Raw genomic sequence first — 24,829 nt, 5'->3', positions numbered from 1 at the left:
TATTTAAAAGTCATCACTTGTTTTTGGATTGCCCCATTTCTGAAGTGGAAAATATCAAATGGATCACACAGTATTGTCTGTGTTAACTTTTTCAAAATTAGTGCTAGCCATGTAGACCAAACTGGGGAAACTCAAAGCTATAACTCAACAGTTCCAGCTCTGTACCTGCAGGTTGTTACTTGCTTCTTTTAATACTTTTTTCTTTCCTTCCTGAAAGAATGGGTGTCTCCTAAAAACCTTGATGTTTGTTAACTTTCAGGCAGCTCTCTTCTTACCTTCCCAAACCCCTGCAACATCATTTTCTGTGCTCTTCAGAACTCTCTACAAGTCAATTGTAATCCCCTCTAATCCATCCTCTAGTGAGCACAAAACTGATTTGCCAAACCTCTGTATGTAGTTACAATCTTTGAGACTTTCAGTCGTCTTCTCCTACAGCCATTAATTCAAGTTTCCTCTTTCACCTTTGTGATTATTATGGCCTCATCTTTTCAGACTTTCCGGTCCTGTCATTCCTCTCTTACTAATATGAAACCTCATAAATCATGTGTCAGGCCTTCAGTTACCATGTCCTTTTTCATTCATTCATTATGCTGCTGCCTTACCAATTCTTTTATCTGGTTGTCTGCGCATTCTTAAACACGAGTAAACCGAGATGTCCAATGTGTCCCTAAGTTCTGCTGGCAGCAGCCGCCTGTGCAGGCCGAGAGCGCGTCCTGCTGGTGTCCTTATGGAAATGCAGCCGTGGAAACATCCGCGAGCACCGGGAAAATTAAACCGGGGGGGTATTTTTAAACAACAGTGTCGACAGTGTCTGTGGCTCAGAGCTGGTGTCTGCTGCACTTAGTAGCTAAGGGAGTAGTGGTGATCAGGGATGGAAGTATCAACTGTTGGAAAATATCTGTTTACGCTTAGATTCATGGAAAATCTGCAAACAGAAGTCCAAGAAATGGAATTCATCAAGTTTGCAAAGGGTTTGAGCGTCATGAGAAAAGAAGACTTTGCAGCATGGTTGCTGTACTTCACTGATGAGGAAAACAATGAAATTTACTGGCAGAATGTGAAAGACAGAATTGACGCAGGAGAGGTTGGTACCCAAAGTATGCTTTGTTTTGCTTCTTCCTTTGTGTGCCCAGGTTTTCATTTGAATGTGGTTATCTAATGAGGTAACCAGTTGCCAAATGAATTATTTCAGCCCTTGAATTTTATACAAATAAGAGCAATGATGATTTGCCAACTGAGAAATACGAATATCAACGAGTAGGCAATCACATCTAAACACTAAGTCTCACCAGATTTAATGACATAGAATAATTGGGATTTGAATGTATTAGTCATTATATATCATCTGAATTCTGTGATACTCTAGAACATCAGTTTGGAAGAATTCAAGACTTTCTGCAAGTTCACAAATAACCTGGAAGACTTTTCTATTGCCATGCAGATGTTTACTGTAGCCAATCGTCCTGTTAAGCGGGGTAAGTGCTGTACACCTTTCATATGGGTTTTCTTAAAGGAAAAAAAATCCATTTTAATTATGGAACTAATGTAAATGAGTTATCCCAAAGTAACACAGTGAAGTCCAAAAATATTATACTGCTCTGTATTTGGACTTAGTTCTATTTTATGAAAAAATAATAATAAAAAGTTTCCAAAATGTTTTCATTTATAAGTTCTAATGTGCTATCATATGTGGATTAATCACAGCAGACTAAAGCATAATTGTAAAATGGTTTGGGTTGGAAGGGACCTTTAAAGGTCATTTTTCCAAACCCTCTGCCATAGGCAGGGAACTCTGTCACTAGATCAGGTTGTTCAAATCCCCACCCTACCAGACCTTGAACACTTTCAGTGATGGGACAGCCACAACTTTGTACAGTTCCTTATGCCCAGTATAAATCTACCATTTTTCAGTTTGAAAGCATTTTGCTTTGTCCTGTCACTACAGGCCTTGGTAAAAACTCTCTTTCTCTTTCTTATAAGCCCCCTTGATACAGTGAAAGTCTACAATAAAGTCTGCCCAGAGGTATTTCTTCTCCAGGCTGAACATCCCCAACTCTCTTGGCCTTTCTTCACTGAAGAGGTGCTCTATCCCAAATTACCACATAATTTTTGTGGCCCTCCTTTGGACTCACTCCATGTCCTCCCTGTGCTGGGACCCCAGAGCTGGATGCAGCACTGCAGGTGGGGTCTCACCAGAGCAGAGCAGAGGGGCAGAATCCCCTCCCTGGCCCTGCTGCCCACGCTGCTTTGGATGCAGCCCAGGACACCGCTGGCCTTCTGGGCTGTGAGGGCACATGGCTGGGTCATGTCCAATTAACCTCAATATCCCTAAGTCCTTCTCCACAGGGCTGCTCTCAGTCCAAGTTAATTCTAGATGAGGAAGGATTTACTGAAACAATATATGCTTTAGTAACAGTTTGTAATAATAAAGCTCTTCCCTTATAGTTTCCTGAAGAAACTAAACAGTAGAAATCTCTTGCTTTGTCCATATTGCTTTCTCCATGTGCTTATGTAGTGTTATGCAATTATGTCGATCAAAAAGAAACAATGTAGTAAAGTGGGATTTAAAATAAAGTTTTGGAGGAGGGGAGTTGATTCCTTCCCATATAGGAGAAACAGGAGCAATGCAACAAAAGTTTTATGGACCTACAAATGCTTTTTGTTCTAATCTTGAGGTTGTTACTTAGTTGTTGCACTTGAAGGACAACTCCCGTAATTTATTTCAAAATAACAACATAGAAAGTTCCTAAGGAAATGTGGGAGGTATTAACATCCATTGAAATTAATATTTGATGGGCTCATGTGAAAAAACATGAGAGATGTGAGAAGATGGAAAGAGAAATACATGTTCTTGAATGAGAAGTGTTTGGATGGGATTTGAACCAAAGAAAACTGGGGGATTTAGAACTCGCGACTTTCATTACTACTCTGTTTATGCACTGAACCCCTCTGTGATGGAAAGCAGTCAGCTGCTGAGGTAACTCACAGATGTTACATGTCTACATGTCTAATCCTCTCCTGAATCTGGCTGAGTTCTTCATTTTGCTGTTTGCATGTGTGTACGTGTTGTGTATTCACACACGTGAACATTTATCTAAAAATAAGACAGTCTTTTAGTCCTTCCTTTCATTCTAAACTTATTTTTCTTCTAAGTTCACAACTCATCTTTTGTCTCTGATAAGGTGGCCCTTCTTGGTTTGAAGATTGTTATGCCCCGCTATTGTAGAAGATCTTTCTCCTTTTTTTCATATTGTATTCAAAAAAACTACAGTGCCATGTCTGGATTCAAATTCAGCTTCAAGAGTTGAAACAGTTAACATCTTTTCAAAGACCAAATTAACACTACTGTAAACATCCCATATTTTATGTCTTTTTCAAGTTGTGGTATACTTTTACAGAAGGATTTTCAACTTAAATCTATTTAAACCAACTGTGAAATAATCAACTACATTTGTACAGGAATTGTTGAAAGAGACAAAGATGAGAGCTATGTCAGGAATGCCATTCCCTCTAGTAAGCTTCAGAACTAATCATATTTATAGCACTATTTATAAACAGCCCTTGTTTATGAAAGCAGAAGCACATTAATACTGCATTTATGACTTCATTGGACAACTTGCTGTAATAATCTATAATACTGCTATACCTCAATAACCTCCAGTTCCTTTTTGAAGTTCAAACTTCCATGATGCCTTCAAAAATGCATCCAATTCATGTGTTGCAATTGTGCTTGCTATAATAAACAATAATCCTGTCACTCCTATGAGCTGCTGTTTTGTGGCAGCCCCACACACTTCCTCATCTTCCTTGAGTCAAAACTCCAAATTCTGTGCACCACGGGACCAAAAGTGGGGGGATAGTGGGTATTTCTGTAGTGCACATGGTGGTGTAAAGAGAAGGAAAAAAAAAAGCTGAAGATGAAAATACATCTCCAGAGAGGTATGGCAGCTTTTTCTGCCACAAGCCCTCATTAACTCTTCAATATCATTTAAGAGGAGGTAGCCAACTTCTCTCAAAACCAGAACTGCAGGTGTATGAAGCCGTGTGCTGTAAGCAGTGCATTGACCATTTGATGGTCGGTGTTTCTGCAGAGTTGCTGAGGAGATTGTTAGTTGAGGTGGAGCATATCATAACGTACTGTTCTCTGAGGAGAAGAGTTTTCTTGCAGAATGAATTGTCATGAAACTGGCCTGAGATAAAATGGTAAGGTTCTTTATGAGAGCGTAGTGAGGCAAACACCATTCCTATGAACAGGTAACAGCCAAAAGTATGTAAGTTTTCATCTATTTTTAGCAAAAATTATCACTCATACTGTTGCTTGAGAAGTAGTGCGTTGCAAAGGCTTAAAATTAATAAGGATAGTGTTACAAAAGAATAAGCAAGCTCAAGAATACATGAACTGAGGCCTCCTAATAGTTTACTGGTTTACACATCCAAATTCTACAGTCAGGATACCCATGAGACATTGTAAACTGGACAGAATCCTGCTATTTATGTGCTTTCCATTTTCTTTGCAATATCAGTCACCTGTGATGTAATATTATGTCTTTATTAGCTGAGTTCAAGAGAGCAGTGAAGGTGGCAACAGGACAGGATCTGTCAGATAATGTTTTGGATACCATCTTCAAGATTTTTGATCTAGATGGAGATGACTGCCTCAGCCACAGCGAGTTTCTTGGCGTCGTGAGGAACCGAATTCATCGAGGTTTGAGGGTAACAAGCTGACATAATTGTTTGTAAATACCACAGATGATTGCTACAAGTATCTTGCAAATGCTTGTAGAAACACAGGTAGAGTTAATGAATAGAAAAAGATATATATTTTAAACTGGATAGCCCTTACTGCATATGAATCTGGGAGGAGTGCTGACACTAAGAACTTGTTACTGCACATGTGAACTATGGAAGCAGCAGCACAACATTATATGTTGTATTTACACAGTCTGAGAATAGGAGTCTGTTTTGAGTAAATGCTAAACACACTTTAACTTTATTAACAGGTACCACAGCAGCAAGGCATTCAAGGTTTCTGGAAGTGTGTGAAAAAAGAAAGCATTAAAGGAGCCAAAGAACTGTGGAAGCAAACTGGGAAAAGTCCTTTTTAAAGCAGTCCATTTTTCTTTTGCTTAAGTGGTTTTTCTTTAGGGGAGTTTATCTGCCCTGTTTACATAATAACTGAATCAAAAATGCTCTTTTTTTTAGCTATAGTTAAAGTCATTAACCCAGACTCTAATGCAATAGTTTTAGAATTGTTCCAGTGCAATGAATGTGGTTTACAGAACTGGTATCGCTTTTTCAACTCCATGCAGAAATACTCTTGTTTTGGGGAATAGTGTTGTTTACTGCTCTGTGGAGTCTGACCCTGCACTGTAGGATACAGGACACACAGGATTTAACAGTGCCCCCAGGCAGGAACATCACAGCAGTATCATCTCCTGTTGAAGGAGTGGACATCATTTCAGTTAGCCACTAACACAGCAGCTCTCCTTCTCCAGTAAGGGCAGAGGTCCACAAGGCAAAATCACTTGCACAACACATTTTAAATCAAGTTATCCTAAATCAAAAAGGAAAATTCACACCTCGTTATGGGGATCTGCTCATGTACTGGTTCCTGGTGCTTGATTACACCATTTCCTGTGTGGATGTCTGCTTTGTCTGCCTTCATGGTGTTAATATTAAACTGGAAATACAAGACTGATAGGCTTGATGCAGGCTTTACAGTTGTACAGTTGTACATTGATCAATGAGTGTGCATTGAGTGTCTCAGATCTCTTCCACATAGTATAAATGAGAAGAAAAAAATCCTCATTCTATCAAACACAGTGGTAGCTACAGTTTGACTCATGACTATTTTGCTTTAATTGTATTGCAGAAGATGAATGCATAACAAGTAGTTGTTTTATCTTACTAAAGACTGTGACAGGGAAAGCTGAAGTATCTCAGGAATTCAAGGTTATAATAAGCAATTGTTGAAGTAATGTGTCCAATAAAAAACCAAGTACAAATGTTTATTACTCCAAATGCAAAATTAGACCTAAGATCTTAAACACTAAAAGGAGGAACAAATCAAGACTAACACTTAGAAATTACAGATGAACACTTCTTAGCAATAACATAAGGTGCATCTCTGTGTACACAGGTGTGCACGTTACATGTTTAGTCTTTCTTACAATCCCAGGAGCCAATAGTCACAGGTCCAGATCACTCTTCCTGGTTGGTCATGATATATAGGAGATATATAGGTCATGATATATAGGAGATATATATGTAAAGCTGTCAAGGTTCTTCCTGTTTCCCCCCCTCAGTTGTCTGAGTTGTCTTAGCTGGGGTGAAAGCTTAACCTTTCAGGACAGGTTAGTGATAACAGAGATAATAGACTCAAAACACGGACTAGGGAAATGTCTCAAGAAAAATGACCAAGAAATCTCACCACTCAGTGAGGAAATACCCATCCTTTCTTTGCATGACAGCAGCTATGTTTTTCTTAAAGTTGTAACTAAGCTGAACATGTGGTGCTTGGTTGTCGTTTCTTTGAGTTATGTGAGAAGAGGGGAGATTTCCATGATAGGTGAGACATCAGGGCAGCTTGCACTCAGTGCAGGGACACTAGAGAATGCATTGGGAAACTCTAAAGGTCCCACCTGAGGAATACTGAGATTACTGAGAATGTGTTTGGTGTGTCAGTAGCTGTCAGGCAGATTTGTGCTGAGGACAGGTCCTACTGCCCAAGCCTTGGCACCATGATCTCTCCTAGGGAACAGAGTGAGAGGCCAGCAAAGCAACTCTTCCCTCCATGGCCTCAGCCTGGAGTTTTAATCTAAAGTGTTAAAGAGATAATGCTTTTAGTCCTGTCATGGACATGCACCCAGAACAAGACCATGCCTGTGGGGGTGTCCTGAGACTGGAAGATCAGGCACCAGTGACCATCAAGGATCCCTTTTTCCCCCAGGAAATGATCCAAATGAAATTAACCATGTGGAAAGAATCCAAATACAGTAAACGCCTCAGCCTCCTCCCCTCAAACTGAACTCGTGCAGTGCTCTGTGGGCAGCAGGATACCAGGTGGCTGGTTTACTTTGTGTGTTTGGAAATTGCTTGTTGCTTCTGGTGGTGGGAGCAAAGGTGGGGCAGTGGGACTGGCACCACAGTACCACAGCCAGCTGCACTTCACCAAATTATCCAAAAAATGACACTATTGAAAAGAACTTCTGTGGCACAGAAGTGTGTGTGTGTTCACCCAAAGTGTGCTTCGTGCCAGCTCTGGCTTTAATGCAAGGCTGCCTTTTATTTGTTGCTGTTCATATTTTGGCAAATCATTTTTACTTTGGAATGAAGATTATTCCCTAACATTTTATTCTGTGTGAAGCTAATAGGTTTATGATGGTTTTTATTGCTTTTGTGGTTTTGTTTTGTTTACTAATTAGTTCCTTCTTACAAGCTGTTTGGTTTTCTTTTGGAAAAATCAACTTATTTAGCTTTAGTGTATCTAGGAGTTTAATTCCTCAGTGCTCATTTCTATCTGGGTTTGTGCAATCAGCAGTATCTGCTTTCTTTCAGGGATTTCAAGTTTTATTTTTCAGCAAAAGCTTTGGTGCCAAGTTCAGAGGAAAAGCAAAGATACATGCTTGGATTTTATAAGAATTTTGTGTCTCTAGTAAAAAAAAAAAGGGGGGAATTAAAATCGAGTTATGAGTCATTTTCAGAAGTTATCCTGAAAGTGCAACCAGGAAGGAACTCCTTTAAAGGCCAGGGATGACTTGTCCATCAGAGTTGAAGAATCAGACTCTGTGTTTAATTTGTAGTTTATTGTTATTTGTCAACTAAAATGCTTTATAAAACAGTCTTAAAATAATATCTCATTTTTAATACCTTAGGTTGAAAGAGATGTTTATGTATTTAGATAAGCCCTGGTTTTTAAGAAATTCATCATAGTTTTAGTGTTTGATGTTTTAGTTCCTTCTAGTGACTGCGTGGTATTTGCAGCCTGTCTGTCGGCATTACTCAACACAATTTAGTTTAAGATTCATGCCAGATGCCAATCTAAACATATCAATTATGACTTGTTTTAACATTAGGAACTCTTCCTCTGAACAGAAAGATAAAAAAAAACTAAATAAAATTGATTTTTTTTAATCTACAACATTGCATCTGAATGTTATGTGGAATAAAGATGAACACGTTGCACATTGCAGAAGTCTCAAAAATTGGTATAACATATATCAAAAGGATACACAAGAGCAAATGCAGCCACTTACAGCATAAAACTCCTTTACAGACTTGTAGTTGTTGTATCCCTATAATAACACTTTTTACATTTCTTTGTTTACTTTAAGGTAATGTTTAAGAACCATTTATTCTTCATTTCCAAAGGAAGCAAAGGCAAAAATGCAGTGTGATATACTAGAAGTAACAGAAACTCACTGGTTGTTTCTAGAAATTAATTCTGGTGTCTCAGTTTGTACAAGCCTCTTTCTAAAAGCTAAAGTCCCTCTGGGTTTAACTCAAGTTGGCAGGTTGCAACAGAACAGGCAACAATGAGTAGTACATGTTCTGCATAGCAGACAAACAAGCCAGGCCATGGGCTGTGGTTTCATGGCACTTCACATGTCCAGTGCATAGAACAAAATAAGGATCACTGCCCAATAAAGGGCAAGAATGGGAACAACCCTGTTGCTTAGAGGAAGTGTAAAATTCAGGTATATTGACCATACTTGGACTAAAACATAGAAAGGGATCAATAAGTATACATCAGAAATTTAAAATACTGTTTTCTTCTCATGCTGGAGTTCTCACAGGAGAGGGTAAGCATTCCTCATACCTTCAGTTTTAATTTTTCCTATAAAATAGTCACAGCTGGGTCAGGAAACTACTCCAGTGCAGAAAAAAGTCTTCAGTCATTCTAAGCAGAAAATACATGCCCAAATGATGTTGTGGTCATTACTAGTGAGATCCAAGTTGACCCAACAACAGCTCCTGTAATGCAGTTGGTCACAAGGGAAGCATGAAGATGAGCATGGCAGATGTAGACACAGATTTTTAGTGCCCAGCTGGCCACAGAAGCTCCTTCTACAGAAACTGAAGATGTCACCCAACAAGAAGCCGAAAGCCCTTTGCAGGACAGAAAACCTGAGAGACTTCAGCATGCACAAAATTAATCAGCAAACAAGTACGTGTCTCTTCACTCTCATGATATTCGAATGTTTCCTGTTCACTTTGTTGATTAAACAATTCCTAGTTGGTTCAATAATTTTTAAAAATCGTACAACATATGTGAAGACAGATTTCCCGTTAGGCTGGTATTGGCTTAGTTAATAATGTTTCCAGTTCATTAACTGGAGTGCCCTAGCACAGAGCTCTGCTTGCCGTCCTCACAGCCCGGCTGCTGCTCCTGCACACCGGCATCTGCAGGGAGCCTGCTCGGCAGTGCTCCCAGCTGCATGGGCTTGGACGCAACACCTCATGCCCTGAGAAGCAGGAGGCCGTGTTTTTCCTCACCTATGTGCCCAGTGTGAGTTTAGATTGGATACTAGGGAAAAGTACTTCACATAAAGGAAGGAAGCACTGGAATAGGCTGCCCAGGGAGGCAGCTGTGTCACCATTCCTGGAGGTGTTGAAAAGATGTGTAGATGTGGTACTTGGGGACATGGTTTAGTGGTGGTAGACATGGCGGTGCTGGGTTAATTAATGACTGGAGTTGATGATCTTGGAAGTCTTGTATAAATGATTCTATGATTCTCTTCTGGCAGAAGGGTGGCCTGCCTTTCCAGGCTGACCGAGTGGTGGAAGTAACATGGGAGGCAAGAGGCTGTGGGAGAATAAACACACCACCTTGCAGAACACTGTTTAGGGTTGGATTTATCTTGGCCAAGTTTCAGACACACAGATTTGAAAAGCTGGGAGGAGGGATATTCCATAGGTAATTCAGAGCAATGTGTGGGAGTTTTTCTCATGTGATTTCAGATGCAAGCTTTCTGCTCTGAAACAACCTTGGAGGGCCTGGCCTTTTTCCATGGACTGCAAAGGGAGCACAGAAGATGAGCCTTGCTGGACTAAACCTGTACTTTGTGAATGCCACAAGTACTTTCCTGGAGAAAGGATGTACTACAGAGGTGTTCTACCACAACACTATGCCCCAGATCCACTGCTGTAGGGGAAATTTGTCAGTTTTAATATTAGCCCATGGAGCAACTGGTAGCTCTAAATCGCCCCCAAGAAAACCAATTGTTTTAAGACTTGCCAATAAAGTGTTTTAAAATCCTCTTCTTTTTCAGGATACAGATTTTTTTTTTAATTATGTGGCCTCTTACTGTGTTTTAGTCTACTTTGAGATTGATACGATTGGAATGAGCAAACATTACTGAAAACATTGTGTACATCTCTTTAAAAATGCACAGAAGGTATTTCCTAGAGCAATGGCAGATGAGTCACAGGGTAGATGATTACATTCGCTATTGAGAAGAAAGGATACCAAAATGTGATGCTTTGCCACTAATCTTGAGAAAAGGACACAATTAAATGATAAGTCCTAAAGTTAAAAGAAACAATGCTACTAGAAGAAACAAAATTCTATTTGAATAAATGAAAAATTTAGGAAATACGGATATCACTGAACAAAAGGATGCTAGGTAAGCAAGGACTAAATCAGTATGGCTGAAATTAGTTTCTATCTTTGACAGTCATGGGATCCAGTGAGTGTAGTGAGCAGCTATTCCCACAGCATGGCATTCTGAGTTGCTCTTCATCTTCCCAGATTCTGCTTCAAGTGTCATCATTTGTCCCTCCCCAGAAATGACGCAGCAAAGTTTGCACAAGCTGCACTGCAGCCATTTGAAGCCAAACAGGTGCTCGGTGATTTCTAGCAGAGCTTCCTTCCACCCTGCTTGACTTCTATTCAAGGAGCTGATTTCTTCTCAAGAGGTCCTTGTAGAGACATCCCAGGTGGCTTTCAGAAGTGGAAGATGATAGTCCCTGCCAGCTGTGCCAAAGGGCTTCTAGTGCAGTGAAACTCCTCAGTGGGGGGCACTGCCTGGAGATAAATAGTCCCTCTCTGCCACCTCACAACCTTGGTGTTGTCCTTGTTTAATTCAGTTTCACTTCAGTTCCTGTCATTATGGAAATACTGCACAGAAATGTTGCTGGGTAGTAGCTGGTCAAAAATAGTTTGTCCTGTGCTAGGTTTATGCTGCTCCCACTGGCTTTCCATCCTACCCAGGGCATCTCTCTGACCCAGAACTGAAATACTAGCCATGTTACAGCTTCCAGCTTTGCCAGCGTCACACTCCGTCCAAACCACGCATGGTGGCTGTTCCTGCAGCTCAGTATGGACGTGATGAAAGGGGGGAATGTCAACATGCACATGGCTTCACTGATATCCCTGTGGGTGAAATTGGAGTTAGCATCAGCAAAGAAGACTGGGATGGGGAGCGCCATGTTGGATCCCCTCACATCTTCCCTACCATAGTGAACTGTTTGTTGGCTAAGCCTCTTTATTCATGGCTGTGCTCTGTGTTAGGAATTGTGCTTATTGTGAAGGGCCGTGGGATTTTGTCAGGAAAGTTGGTGGAACACAGCCAAGAGGAGGGTCAGTGCACAGTAACAGCCAGCTACACACAGCACATGCTTTGTAAAAGTTGGTTGTAACTTTGCTTCCCAGGTCCAGGTGCCTTCCCTTTAGATTCCTAAAGGCTTGGGAGTATGATGTCTCTTCACTGAATACACTACAAAGAAACTAACACAGTGATTAAATGATTAAAAGCACATACAAGTATCAAACTAAGATAAAATCAGGTACTTCTAAAAGCATTATTAATGAATATTATTTAGACACCAAGCATTTAAATCCTTTCCCATTGTCTTGAGGCTAAGTGTTAGCAGTCCCATGAGATCTCGAGGTAAAGCACATGCCAGCAGCTGCGCCATGTTTTGACACCCTTAAGAAACAGAATCATGAAATCATTAAGTTTGGAAAAGACCTCTAAGTTCATTAAGTCCATCTGCTAACCCAGCACTGCCATCTTTACCACTCAAGCCTGTCCTCAGGTGCCAAAATTAATGAAGGTTAGAGGAACTGGAATACTTCGACTATATCCTTGATATGCTAACCAGCACATCAGACCAGGACTGTCCTAGTTCACATTAAATCCAAACTGCTCCATCCTTACCAGTACTTCTCAAGAGTGACTAGACCCCATGACCAAGATGCTGTCCATGTAACCAGTCACTCCTCCCTTGCCGTACAGCTCTCCATTAGGAATGGGCCACACCAAGTTCTTACGCCGGCTCTCTCCCTCTCCGGCAATCCCTTTCTTTTACAGCCCTTGCACTACTGCATACAGTCTTGCAATCCACTTCCATACTGTCCTGATCCTGCTCCCATACACAGCATACACAAGCATGTCCATACACAGAGTTGATCCCAGACTGATCTTCATCCTTCCATGATCCCTGGGCACATCTCCCTGCTCCATAGTTATATTCTGTACATCAGGGCCAGAGGTCACTGCTTCATTCCTCTGCTCTGATACCCAGATGAACACACACACACACATTCGCACACATACAGAGACTGCGTCTTGGGCATTTGGCCAGCGTGTCCCTGCCCTGTTAGTTGTTGAGAGGATCAGAGGATCACAGAATGGTTTGGGTTGGAAGGGACCTTAAATATCATTTCATTTCAACCCCTCTGCTATGGGCAGAGACACCCACTAGATCAGGTTGCTCATGGCTCCATCCAGTCTGGCTTTGAACTCTTCCAGGGATGGGGCTGTAAAGGCCCATCTTGGGCTTCTGCATTCCCAATCACTCTTCTTATTATTGGTTGCCATCTCACCAACAGGTGAGGATGAGAGGAAATGGCTTTAAGTTGCACAAGGGAAGGTTCAGATTAGATATTTGAACAAAAATTGTTTTCACTCAAAGAGTAGTCAGGCATTGGAATAAGTTGCCCAGGGAGGTGGAGGGGGTCACTGTCTCTCAAAGTGTTCAAGGGGAGTCTGGGTGTGGCACTTGGGAATATGGTTTAGGGATGATTATGGTGGTGCTGGATTGACAGTTTTTATGTTGGAAGTCACTTCCAACCTCAATGATTCTGTGGTTCTGTGAAAAGGCAAGGCTGTAGAAACTGCCCTGTCCCTGCCAAGGCAACTGCCACTGCCCGCTGCACCAGCTCCAGGGGCTCACAGGGACTGCGGGACCCCAGGCCCCCCAGTCCTCTTGTGTCCAAGCCTTCTCCTTTCAGGGTACCCCTCTGAGCTGTTCCAGCCTCACCGTATGGATGCTGTCTGTTCCTTATGGGTGCTGTCTGTACCCCATGGATGGGATGCTGTCTGTTCCCTTTGGATGCTGTCTGTACCCTATGGATGGGATGCTGTCTGTTCCCTGTGGACGCTGTCTGTTCCCTGTGGATGCTGTCTGTACCCCATGGATGGGACGCTGTCTGTTCCCTGTGGATGCTGTCTGTACCCCATGGATGGGACGCTGTCTGTACCCCATGGATGGGACGCTGTCTGTTCCCTGTGGATGCTGTCTGTACCCCATGGATGGGACGCTGTCTGTTCCCTGTGGATGCTGTCTGTACCCCATGGATGGGACGCTGTCTGTTCCCTGTGGATGCTGTCTGTTTCCCCGGGGCGGGGCAGCCCCGGCTCGGCTCGGGCGGTCCCTCCTGCCGCCGCCAGGTGGCACCGGAGCGCCGCGGGAGCCGCCTGGGGCTGGGGACGCGCAGCCGGCGCGAGCAGCCTGTCACTCGGCAGGGAGATGGGGATTTTTGTCTTGGCGCGGGCCGCTCCGATCCCGGGATTCCATCCACAGCACTGCCAGAGTAAGGCTAAAGATTTCAGGTGCTCCAGAGGCTTGAGCCCCGCAAGGCACCGCCGGTGGCGGTGCTCGCCCGAGGCCGCGGCGTGCCCGCAGCTGTCAGGCGCTCACCGCCGTTCAGGAAACAGCCGATAAAACAAATAGCAATAAGTCATTCATAAATTCCCTTTGCGGCACCCAACAGGCTGTTTGAGCGGTGTAAGTGCTCGGCGACAGGGAGAGGCAGCAGCCCGGCAGCGGCCGGGGATGACTGCCCGGAGCTGTCCCACCGCCTTCCTGCCGCACACTGACGCGCCCGGCCAGGACCGCGGAGAAGAGCAAAACCTGGAGGTTCAAGACCAGTTTTTATGACTGGAGGAGGATCCCGCCCCAACACGGCCCCGCCGGTGCGAACAGGGGGAGGCGGAGGGCGGAGGGCCCCCGAGGTGCACGGCGAAGGATGCATCGGGGAGAGTGGCCAGCAGGTCGAGGGAGGGATCCTCCCCCACTACTCAGCCCCACTGAGGCCACATCTGGAGCGCTGTGTCCCGTTCTGGGCTCCTCAGTACAAGAAAGACACGGAGCTCCTGGAGGGGGTCCAGTGGAGGACCACAAGGATGATGAAGGATCTGGAACATCTCTATTATGAGGAGAAACTGAAAGCTGAGCCTGTTTAGTCTAGAGAAGAGAAGACTGAGTGGGGATCTGTCAATGCATATAAATATCTCCAAGGCGGGTGCCAAGGGGATGGTGCCAGGCTCTTTTCGGTGGTGCCCAATGACAGGACAAAGAGCAATGGCCATAAACTAAAACACAAGAAGTTTCACCTCAACATGAGGAAGGATTTCTTTCCATGGAGGGTGGCAGAGCAAGCTGCCCAGGCAGATCGTGGAGCCTCCCTCTCTGGAGAGATTCCAAACCCACCTGGCCGCGTTCCTGTATTACCTGCTCTAGGTGACCGTGCTTTGGCAAGGGGCTTGGACGGCATAATTTCCGAGGTCCCTTCCAACCCTAACCATTCTGTGATCCGGTGAGGCGTTCCGGCGCCCCGAGAAGGAGGCGGTGGCGGGCGCTGGGGCCGCCCCTCTTCCGCCCACTGCGGCCCGCCCAGGGCCCGCCCGGGGCCGGCTCCGCAGCGGCGGCCGGAGCTGCAGCCGCCGCCCGCCCGTCGCAGCGCCGGCGCTGCCGCGGTGCCCGGCAGGGAAGATGGCGCCGTCCCACGTCCTCAAGTGCTGCCAGAAGGTGCTGGCCTGGGTGCCCGTGGCCTTCATCGCCCTGGTCGTGGCCTGGTCCTACTACGCCTACGTGGTGGAGCTGTGTGTGTGTGAGTGGACCCGGGAGAGTCGCGGGCGCCGGGAGGACCCTCCGCCGGCCGCCTCCTCCCCTGCGCCCCGGCGGGCTCGCGTCTCCCTGCACCCGCCTCAGGTTTTCGCTCAGGCGGCGGGAGGAGACCCTGCCTCGGGCGGTCCCTCGCTCCCTCTGGGCCGGCTTTACCTGTTGTCCTCCCGTCCTCAGGCGCCTCATGGCGGCGGGGTCCCGGCCCGGGGCTGCCGGTGGAGACGCGGGGAACGGGTTCGGGGTAGAGGAGGAGGCCCAGGCAGGGGGTCCGAGCTGCTTCGTCTGGGGACAGGGACTTCTCAAGGGCTCAGCCCCTCGTGGCTCCCCGGGAGGAGTTTCCCCTCTGTTTTACTGTTGTTCATCCGTCTGATGTATCAGGTAACTCCTTATGGGTGTATGGGGGGGTCCCCTCCCTCCTTTTAATTAAGAAGCCGGGTGCCACTGAAGCATTATGAAGCTGGAAACATCCAACTTAAGCGGGCTGGGGAAAGGATTTAGGGCTTACGGGATTTTGTCAGGCCGTATCGAGGCTTTCTGGACGAGGGCTCATCTTTATATAAATCTGACTTGCAGCCGATGTCGGTCAGGGTGATATTTACCCTTTACTGTCTTCAGGAGGAAAGTTCAGTTCAGGAGGATGTTGGCTTTCTCTGGGCTGAGTAAATGGAGGGGAACTGTGATGTGCAGTATTCATCAGACTTGCTGAAACTCGGAAGCAGCATAGGAAAACTAAGGAACGGGTTACTGGACATTTGGCGTGTTTAAGTGAGGAAGCTGAAATGAAGAAGGACCTCAAAAGTACGAAGAACTATTTTAAGCTACACATAGGTCTGCCTAGTACCTGTGGGTCCTGGTACTACTTGTTATTTGTGTAAACTACATGCTTTGATATCCCTAGCTAGATATCCTAGCTAGAAAAAAAAAAAGGTTTGCATGTACTTTATATCTGTGTAAACTGGTACAGACAGCCTTCCATGAGAAACAATCTTTTCATTTTTTTTCTGCAATGACTTAGTATTTTGGATAACTTTTCTGTATGGTGATGTTATTTCACAGCCTTTTGTATTTAGAGATCTGGACTGGAACATGAACCATTGGCAAAAATGTTATTTGAACTTTAAATAGTAGAGACATAGCTGTAAAATAATGCATGTTGGGGTACTATGTGAAAGATTGACATGAGAGAGTTGCAAATATGTCAGTGTATCCAAACTTGCCAAATTACTATTGTTCAGTTGTCTTTGTGAATAAATAACTTTTCTGGGAAATCATGTTTAAAACTGTAAACATTTGAAAACAAATTTGAGTCAATCTACTGGAGGTCTGGGGCATGGGTAGCTGTAACAGTAGTCCTGAAAGGGGCTGTGTGAGGTTATAGACTCACGTTTTACAGGTTTTCTGTACCCACTACAGTCTAATTAGTATGACAAAAGGCAGATTAGGGCTATTCCTAAGAAAAGAACAAAAACTCAGTGATTAAGAGACTTGCCTAGGGTCGCACAGGTGGTCTCTGTGTGAATTGGGAGGAGAGCCTCAAGCTCTGAGTCCCAGCTCTGTGTCTTGGTCACCTAGTGGGTCAGGACTGGGTGCTGGTGAATGATTTCTCTATCGTAGAGATAGAGAAGCTGCAAAGAGCCCTTCTGAGCTCATTAGGGTTTCGTTTGTGTGAAAATTATTGAGAAAGTTGGCTTCTGTTGATGCGAGAACTTTTGCATCTCTAAGTCTGGCACTTCTTGGTCACGAACCAGCTTTATTAATGTCTGCACATACAGGCTTTTAAGAAAAAGTGTCATTTAATAAGCAAAGTACTTACTGACTTCTGTTGCTGTCACTGAATTTTTCAGTTGTTACTTGCCTGAATCATGCTTGATGGCCAAGGATTTTATTTGTCTGTGAGTTTTTTCTGTTGTGAGTTTGGGTCTTTTTGTTGTTTGTTTATTTTTAACCAGTTGAATTTCGTTTACACTCTTGAGAAAAAGTCATCTCACCAAGGGAGAGAAAAAGGATTTTGTGTTTGTGTCTTTTTTGCATTGTGGATTTTTTTCCTTTGCATGTTTTTACTCTGCAGTTGAGTTCGAACCAGGACTGAGAGGATTTACAGCAAAATGCAGGATTTTCTGCTTGTCTTGGCAGGTATGCTTTCTTTCTGCCGGTGCTCCCTATGTTCTGTTTGTTTTTGGGAGCTGCTGCACTGTGCGCTACAAAGAAGAAGAGCAAGGATGTCCCTCCAGCACACGGCTAATGAATGAGGCCTTTGCAGATGTTCACATGGGGCGGGTGCAGAAGCAGGGCTTATTGCTTTGGTAACAGGCTGATGTGTGCCTCGTAAAGGAAAGAGAGATGGAGGAAAGGAAGCTTTAGAAAAGAGGAGACACAATAGAAAATTTCGAGTAAATACTGGGTAAAAGAGAAATTGAAACCCCACAGACACCAGTGTTTTCTCAAAGGTTATTCTTAAAAATTCGATTACTGTTAAGATGTGGTGCTGATAAGGAAATGGGAAGAGGAAAAGCCTTTATTTCCCCAATTATTACTTCTTCCTAGTTTGGTTTTTTGGTTTTTTGGGGTTTTTTTTCCATGTAGTCCTTGGTCATTTATTAAAGGTTAAGCATATATTCAGTTATTAGATCAAGTGGGAAGCCAGGGTTAGTGTAGTATCATAAAGTATTCCTAATAAAGTAGGAGATGGTAAAGTTGGGGCTTTTTCGTTTGTCACCTCAGCCTTTTCCTTTCAGTTTTGCTTCTCTGTGCTGTTTGCCCCACCCTTCTCTGATGGGGTGCGCAGATATTGCTCAGTGTCTTGTGGTGTCTGATGGACTCAGGCTTACCCTGTAATTCACTGCTAGTATGTATTTACTGGGTTATGCCTCTTGTATAACCCTAAATTATATTACATACTGGCTGTGAACACCGAGGAGGACTGGTGTGGATAAGATGAAAGGAGACTCATGAGCTTGTCTATTGTTCTCCTCCCATGGGAACTGCCAGCATCCTTCTGTCTCTCTGAAGATGTTGAACACTGGCTTGTTTAGACCACTATTGCTGTGTGATCCATCAAGTAAATTAGCTATTGAACTAGTTGGAAAGGTGAAAACAGCCAAATGTGTGTAAGTTGAGGGAATGTCAGCAGAGTGTAAAAATTCGGTGAACACATGTAACCGAAGGAACTGCAAAAGACTCAAGGCAACATCTCATTCAGAGGGCTTTTTAAAGTGCTTTGAAGTAGAAAAATCTGAATGAACACTTTCTTACTAGACTATTTCTTCTTTTCACACATAACTTGCCCAGAGCTCTGTTTGCAAGAAAACACACCTCACAACACATGAAGGATGTTGCAAAATAGCTTTTTGTTAGTTTAAAACCATTTCATGTGCTCCTTCGTGTTACCAAAACATGTTTTGCTTTTAACACTGCTGTTGTAAAACAATGGCTATATTATGCTGTTGCTGAATTGGACTGATTGTGTTTGCTTACCACATCCCTCAGATGCTCGAAAAGAGTAAAGCACTTCTCTTGTGGTTCTCTTTCGTTTGTGGGTGACTTGTATCTTATTATCTATCCCAGACATTTTGGTAGGTGATGGGCTGTAATACAGACTGGTCAGAGGGTGGTCACAGGACACTGTTCTGACGTACATAGTCGGAGTTGGTGGGTGAAGCCCGCTTGTTTCTTATAGCAACCCTTTTGCTAAAACGCTAGCAGACTTTGGTAGTGCAGTCTTGCACTGAGAAAAAGAAGAGGAAGTTAACTTTGAGTTGTCTGCAGCTCCTAACTAAAGTGTATTGACTGGTGTTATTAAAAAGTAAAAAACTAAAAATTGATCAGCTTAGCTTTTTACTTCTACACTGCAAACTCTGTCTTCCAAAAATCACAGCCCTGATTCTTCCCCTTGGCCAGGAGTTTCAAGAATAATCACTTGTTTTACATATTTATAGGCTAAATGTGAATGTATGAGTGTTTTCATGCCTCAGGCTCTGCAAAGTATGGAAGACTGTGATTTTGAAAGCTATGGGAGTAACTAGTTGTGTATTCTTTTCATAGCATCTAGTTGCAGAAGGTTTGCTTTTTTTTGATACAGTGTAATGTCTAGGGTGTCTAAAATCCTGGCAAACAAAGCAGTTTGTAATTTAGAATGCATAACTTCATGTTAATAGTACAAATTACACTCCTTGCTGTTCCAGGAGACTGCAATGTCTCTTGTCAGTAGGGAGCAAGCTCTGATTTCCCGAAAGCACGGCCCTTATGAGAAGCACATGGTGATCAGTTGAAATGTTCCCATCTGAAGAATCTGTTGCATAAACAGAGAGAAGGTAATTCCATCTGCCTCCTCCAGAAGAAATCCCTACTGAAAATGCTAATGCAATATCTCTCAAGCAATGGTAAGGTGGTACCAACAGCAGTTCTGATTTCAAGCTACAGAAAAACCTGAAGTATCAGCACCGAGGTACAACATTTGCACATTAAACATGTAAAAAGCATTCCCGTAGGAAAAGAGGGTTACCTTTCAAGAAAAGGAAAGGAAATTAAACAGGTTAGATCATTAGTTACAGTTAACTATGTTTACATGCCTCTCATGAATGTAAAAATATAGAAATGGAACCGCTCTGCATACACTTCATTTTGTTGTAATCTCTCAGCATAAGCATGCATATTATCATCTTTAATGAGAGCCTTTTCTGATATTATAAATAATCAGAATTCCTGTTGAGGTTCTCAGACTGGATACAAATTATTGGAAAACTAAGTGCTCAGCTTGGGGAGAAAGATTATCTTCTATGGTGCCTTGCACTGTATTGGTCATACTAGTTTATAGGGACAGGTGGGCATGTGCCTTTTATATGAAAATGCAATCTGCTCTCTTGGCAGTCCTCTAATGAAAAAATTGTTGCAAGTGCAACAGCCTGGTCTCTTGAGGAGTTGTCTTGTGTCTGCTGTTTTTTCTGTCATCGGAAGGCCTCCATCCCTTCTTCTCCCTCCTAACCCTCTATCTGCAGTGCCCGCCCCAGCCCCTGCATCTGCTAAACCACTCCTGACAGCTCTGCAGTAGTTCGCATCTTTCCTTGATCCCTAATTACCATTTGGTCAAAAAGAGGTGTGGTACAGTGGCTTTGGTGGTGCTTGGCTTGCTCTGGGGACTAGGCAGAAAATGAGCACCTGAGCTCAGAGCAGCTCTCTGCTACCAGGGAGCGTGGGTTTGTCTCTTCTACCGTCCAACAGCTTTGATGAAACTTAGTGGTGCACACTTTGTGTGAGACCCTCACTGAGCCTCACCACTTGTCTGAAACTGGTCCGTGGGCAGGGTGGTTTTGCAGTAGGGTAGAGAAGGGGCTTAGGGAAAGCAAGGAGCTGAGTAAATGTCTGAGCCAAAGCAGGAGCTCTTCCTGTGGTTTTACTTTCTTGTAGCCATGATGCAGTACTTCCTGATTGCCTTTCAGATGTGGACTATAAAGCTTTTCTTCTTGCTTTGAAGGGGCGGGGATAGAATTAGTATTTAATATTATGGAAAATGACTTCTCTCAAATTTTTCTCTGGTAACAGCAGTAGGAGATTTCTTAATGCCTCTAGAGTTAGAACAGTGATCTAAATGTCACTTTCATTTTTAATCAGGGGTTTTATGTTACTTCATCACTTATGAGTCTCTGTTTTCCTGCAAGACACTATGGATAAAAGGACCAGAATTTCCAGCATATATTTTCAGTAGACATTACTTTGAGGTCATTGACCCTCTACATACAGTGAACTTCAGGTTTTCTGTCTGTTGAAATTTCAATAAATAATAATTTGTGCTCTATTGGCTCATATTTTTATGAGTTAATGTAATATGCTTTTCATAATCAAAGAATTTACAGTGTTAAAATATGGGTGTCAGAGCTGAGTTCTCATATACCTGTGATAGTTGAAATTCTTGGATGGCACTGGACCTGCTTTTACTCTTGGAACTCAAGACAATGATGGAAAATGGGAGTGAGATTCTAATGGTCTGCCTAAAATTGTGCCTGTAAATGCTGAGGGTTCATGCTGTTCATTTTTCACCCATTCAGTACATCACTGTTTGTTCAACAGTCTCCTACAACTGTAAGAGTTTATGCTGGTTTAACATGTACTTTCCTTACAAGTGTTACAAACTATAGGTTCCTGAAACAGCTTTTATGGAGTTTTGATCTCAGTCATTAACTTCTTCCAGCTGATGCATAATCTTTCTGTAATAGGATGAGTATCCATTCTTTTTCTCATTAGAATGTATGAAATTTAATAAAAACATTTGGGAAGTAAGCACAGACAACTTTTTTTTGTGTAAGCTGAATCTTCACCAAGGTGTGAATCAGGTATAAAAGGGATAATGAAATTGTAACAAATTCATTTGTTCTTTTAGCCACTTCCCCAATAGTACCTCCTTCTGCTTTCACTAAACTGTTTTCTGTGGGATGTGCTTAACTCTTCCTCTCCTGCATCAAGAAACAAACAAGCCAGATTTTTTCCCACTCTTCTGCTTTCCCTCCTCCCCACAATCTTCAGTGGAATACCTAATCTTTGACCATCTTTTCTAATCTGTGCTAGAAGTCAAGTTCCCCCTCTGCAGCATTTCAAGCCTCTGCTTTTCCTTTTTTTCCAAAAGACCAAATGGCTCATCCGTTCCTTTTTCATCTTTTCTTTTGACTCTTAAAATTGTCTTGTGAGGTTGTCAAAGACAAGTGGATTACAAGAGCAGCATGCTTTGCCTTTGCAGTTTCTGCAGCAGTCTCTCTGGTGCTATGGATGGTGCAGCATTGTCTTGAATGTGAAGCATGGAACCATTTTAATCATACAATCTACAGAGAGATTGAGTGAGGGTTTCAAAGCAGCATTCTTTTATTTGTGGTATTTCTCTTGTGCATCTCGATGTGTGTTTGCCTGCAGTGTGGGGGATTTTTATGTATCTCTTGTGAAGTGCTAAGCACAGAGATAGCTGTTTGGGATTGGGGTTTTTTTCCTTTTATTAAACCTTTTTGTGACAAAAAAATTTTAGAGCTGGAAGTAATTAATCTGTAATTAGGCAAGATGCCAGTGCAGAGAGAATGAAACAAAGTTTAGATTAAATGTAAGTAACCTTGAAAGAAACAGATATTATTTGTTTGAGGAGACCTAAGCAGGTAGTTATGGTATAAGCTGGTTTGCAGTTGTGTGTGGTGGACTTAAAACATATGTCAAGTGCCTCATCTACTGCCTTGTCATGGCTGTGAATGCATCCCCTGTCACTGTACCATTCTTCATGCCAAGTAGTCATTGCTTTTAGCTTTGTCAAGTTTGGATTTTAAAAAAAGAGAGAAAGGAAGTGTATTTCCACAGCGCTGCGATTGAAGGCTTTCACATCTGTTGGTTTGTGACCCGCAGATTTACCCTGAACATTGCAAAGGAGCCGAAAACTTGGAGCAGAGTTTGGTTTCTGTTCTGTTTTGAAAAATCTTATGTGACTAACACTCACATGGGTATCTGAAAATGGATGCAATGTATGCATAGGATTTTTGTGGGGATGTTTTTTGTGTGTGTATATTTTCATCTGCTGCTCCTTAAGTTTCATGTTGGGGGATTTTAAATAATTGTATTTTTTAAAAAGCTTGAGTTCAGCTTAGTAATTGCATACAGAGGTATTATGGCTGTCTTTCATGGTAGATACCTGCTGAGATAAAGCTAAAGCAGCAAGTGGTGCAGTGAGTAGCCTTGAACTTTTGTAATAATTCATAATTTAGACAAATAATAAATTTTGACAATGGAAAGCTTAAAGACCATTGAGTATTAGATTCAGTTATTTTTTCTTTTTTGTGTGGCTTTTTTCTGTTAACATCCTCAAACTTGTAAATATCCTATGTTTCTCACTACTTCCCACACTTAAGAAACCCTATTGCCAAATTAAGAGTGGAAACAGGAATCTGTTTATGAGTAGAAATGGTCTGGGAGAGCTTTTAGGCACATGCAGGGCCTCAGGAGCTGCGCTTCCCTGCCTCAGCTGGCTGGTTTTGTGATAGTCTCCTACCATGTGACAGTGCTCTCCTCCTGCTGCATGGCTTCTCTGGAGTCTTTAGGCCAGTGGATGCACCCCTGATCCTATCCCAATTGATGTTTCTGTGTAGCCTCTCAGGAGACAACAGGTTCAAGGGTCTGGGCCAACTCCCATCTAGTTGTAGGTGTTTAGAAGTAATCGCTCTCCTGATCCAACTTCCTACAACTCACTGTGGTCACTGACTTCTGTGTTAAACCAGCAGCAGTCGTTTCTTGGACGCCACAAACATAAGTTCCCACCGGAGTGCCCTACTCGATACCTGCAACCACGGATGTTCTTGCAACTGTGTTACAGGATGTGATCACCTAGGAAGATGACAGAAGTTAATTCTCTTAGTAGGAGTCATGCATGCATCAAGCCCTGCTTGTTTCTTGTTAGGCAGCGTGCCAGCCCTGCTGTGTTACATCCAGTGCTTTGCCCTGGGAGCTCTAATGCATCTCTGTGGGGCAGCAGGGAGAACTGTTTCTCCCCTTGGCACACACTGCATTAGGTTTTATAGTATTCCAGTTGACCTTCTTAGAGTCCTAAGTTAATGCTTTCCAAGAATATGTGGCAAACTGTCAGCAGGCAGGTGAGCTCTGAGGATTTTTTTGGTTTCATTTATTTGCTGGAAGCAATAGTTACTGAATGAGAGCTCTATAGATGATAGGCTCTGCTCTTTTGTATGCTTGCCTCTGTTAACTCGGGAGTACAACTAAGATTTAGTCTAGATGTTCTGCAGTATCCAAAAATCCCTTTGCAGTGGCTCATACAGTCTTAGTGCTCTCACTTTTTCATATTCCTAAGTAGTCTGGTATTTAAATGAGACCTGGTGCAACAAAATGGTGTCCTGGTCTTGTCCTCTATCCATAACTCTCTGTCCTTTTATTACCAGTGGTTTTTTCTCTCCGCAGCATCTGGATTTTTTTTAATGTTGCTGGGGAGTTGCTGTTATTTCTTCCTTTTTTGCAAAAAAACTAGAGGGTGTAGATTTAGTTACAGTCAAGCTTCGTCTCAAGATGTTTCAGTCTAAGTAAGGTTTAATGTATAACATTTTGTTTTACAAAAAGAGCAAGCAGCAAAGCCGCCAGCATCAAAAGATGGCAGCATTTGTTATCAACCAACTTGATAAGCCGTCTGTGAACAGATTCCCTAAATCACCATGAGAAGTCTTTAAACCTTTATTTATTCCATAAATATTTTTATAATAATAATTTTAAAATACTAAATATTTATTAGTATTTACAAGTCCAGTATGTTGAAGACAGGAGTTCGCCATCGCTACTTTCCCACAACTAATATACTTGTTTTTAAATTACATGTTTTTCAATACAAAACTTCCTTAAAAGGCTGTGTCCAGGAGTTTGGCTTATTAATATCTTGATAGGAATTCATGTAAATTACATTACTGGCTGCTCTGTTGCCAATGTGCTGTTGGCTGAAAATTAGCTCTTATCATAGGTACTTCCTTATTTAACCTCAGGTGGCAAATACCAGTCAAAACTGACCAATGTTGCAAGCTTGAACCTTCATTTAGGGAATCCACTGACACAGTGCATGGGAGGAGGTCAGCTTGCTGGGCAGTTTGATTTCTTCCCTTACCCAGTGAACTTGGTGACAGCAAAATCCTCCTCTCAGAAAACCGAGTGCCTAATACTTTGTAAGGAGATTTACAAGGAG

General features: G+C 42.9%; 2 protein-coding genes across 6 annotated transcripts in view; both read left to right on the top strand.

Annotated features, from left to right (window-relative positions):
* Positions 1-8,189, top strand: part of MICU2 (mitochondrial calcium uptake 2) — a 140,343-nt gene extending 132,154 nt beyond the window's left edge. The window contains exons 9-12 of the mRNA XM_039565227.1: positions 913-1,084; positions 1,367-1,475; positions 4,556-4,713; positions 5,001-8,189. Of these exons, the coding sequence (XP_039421161.1) occupies positions 913-1,084; positions 1,367-1,475; positions 4,556-4,713; positions 5,001-5,105 (544 nt within the window). The 3' untranslated portion in view covers positions 5,106-8,189. The remainder of the gene's footprint in view (positions 1-912; positions 1,085-1,366; positions 1,476-4,555; positions 4,714-5,000) is intronic.
* A 6,743-nt stretch (positions 8,190-14,932) lies between these two features.
* ZDHHC20 (zinc finger DHHC-type palmitoyltransferase 20) overlaps positions 14,933-24,829 on the top strand; it is a 50,007-nt gene continuing 40,110 nt past the window's right edge. For 4 of the 5 annotated variants that reach the window (XM_039565167.1, XM_039565157.1, XM_039565148.1 and 1 more), the window contains exon 1: positions 14,933-15,118. In XM_039565167.1, coding sequence (XP_039421101.1) covers positions 15,001-15,118 — 118 coding nt within the window. In that variant the 5' untranslated portion in view covers positions 14,933-15,000. Of the gene's footprint in view, positions 15,119-15,420; positions 15,511-24,829 lie in introns of those variants that run through there. The other variant, XM_039565174.1, reaches the window with a different exon arrangement.

The sequence above is a fragment of the Corvus cornix genome, chromosome 1 (genome assembly GCF_000738735.6).
Source record: "Corvus cornix cornix isolate S_Up_H32 chromosome 1, ASM73873v5, whole genome shotgun sequence".
Classification (NCBI taxonomy): domain Eukaryota; kingdom Metazoa; phylum Chordata; class Aves; order Passeriformes; family Corvidae; genus Corvus; species Corvus cornix.
Note: the sequence above shows the minus strand (reverse complement) of the source record. Positions and strands in the feature narration are given on the sequence as shown.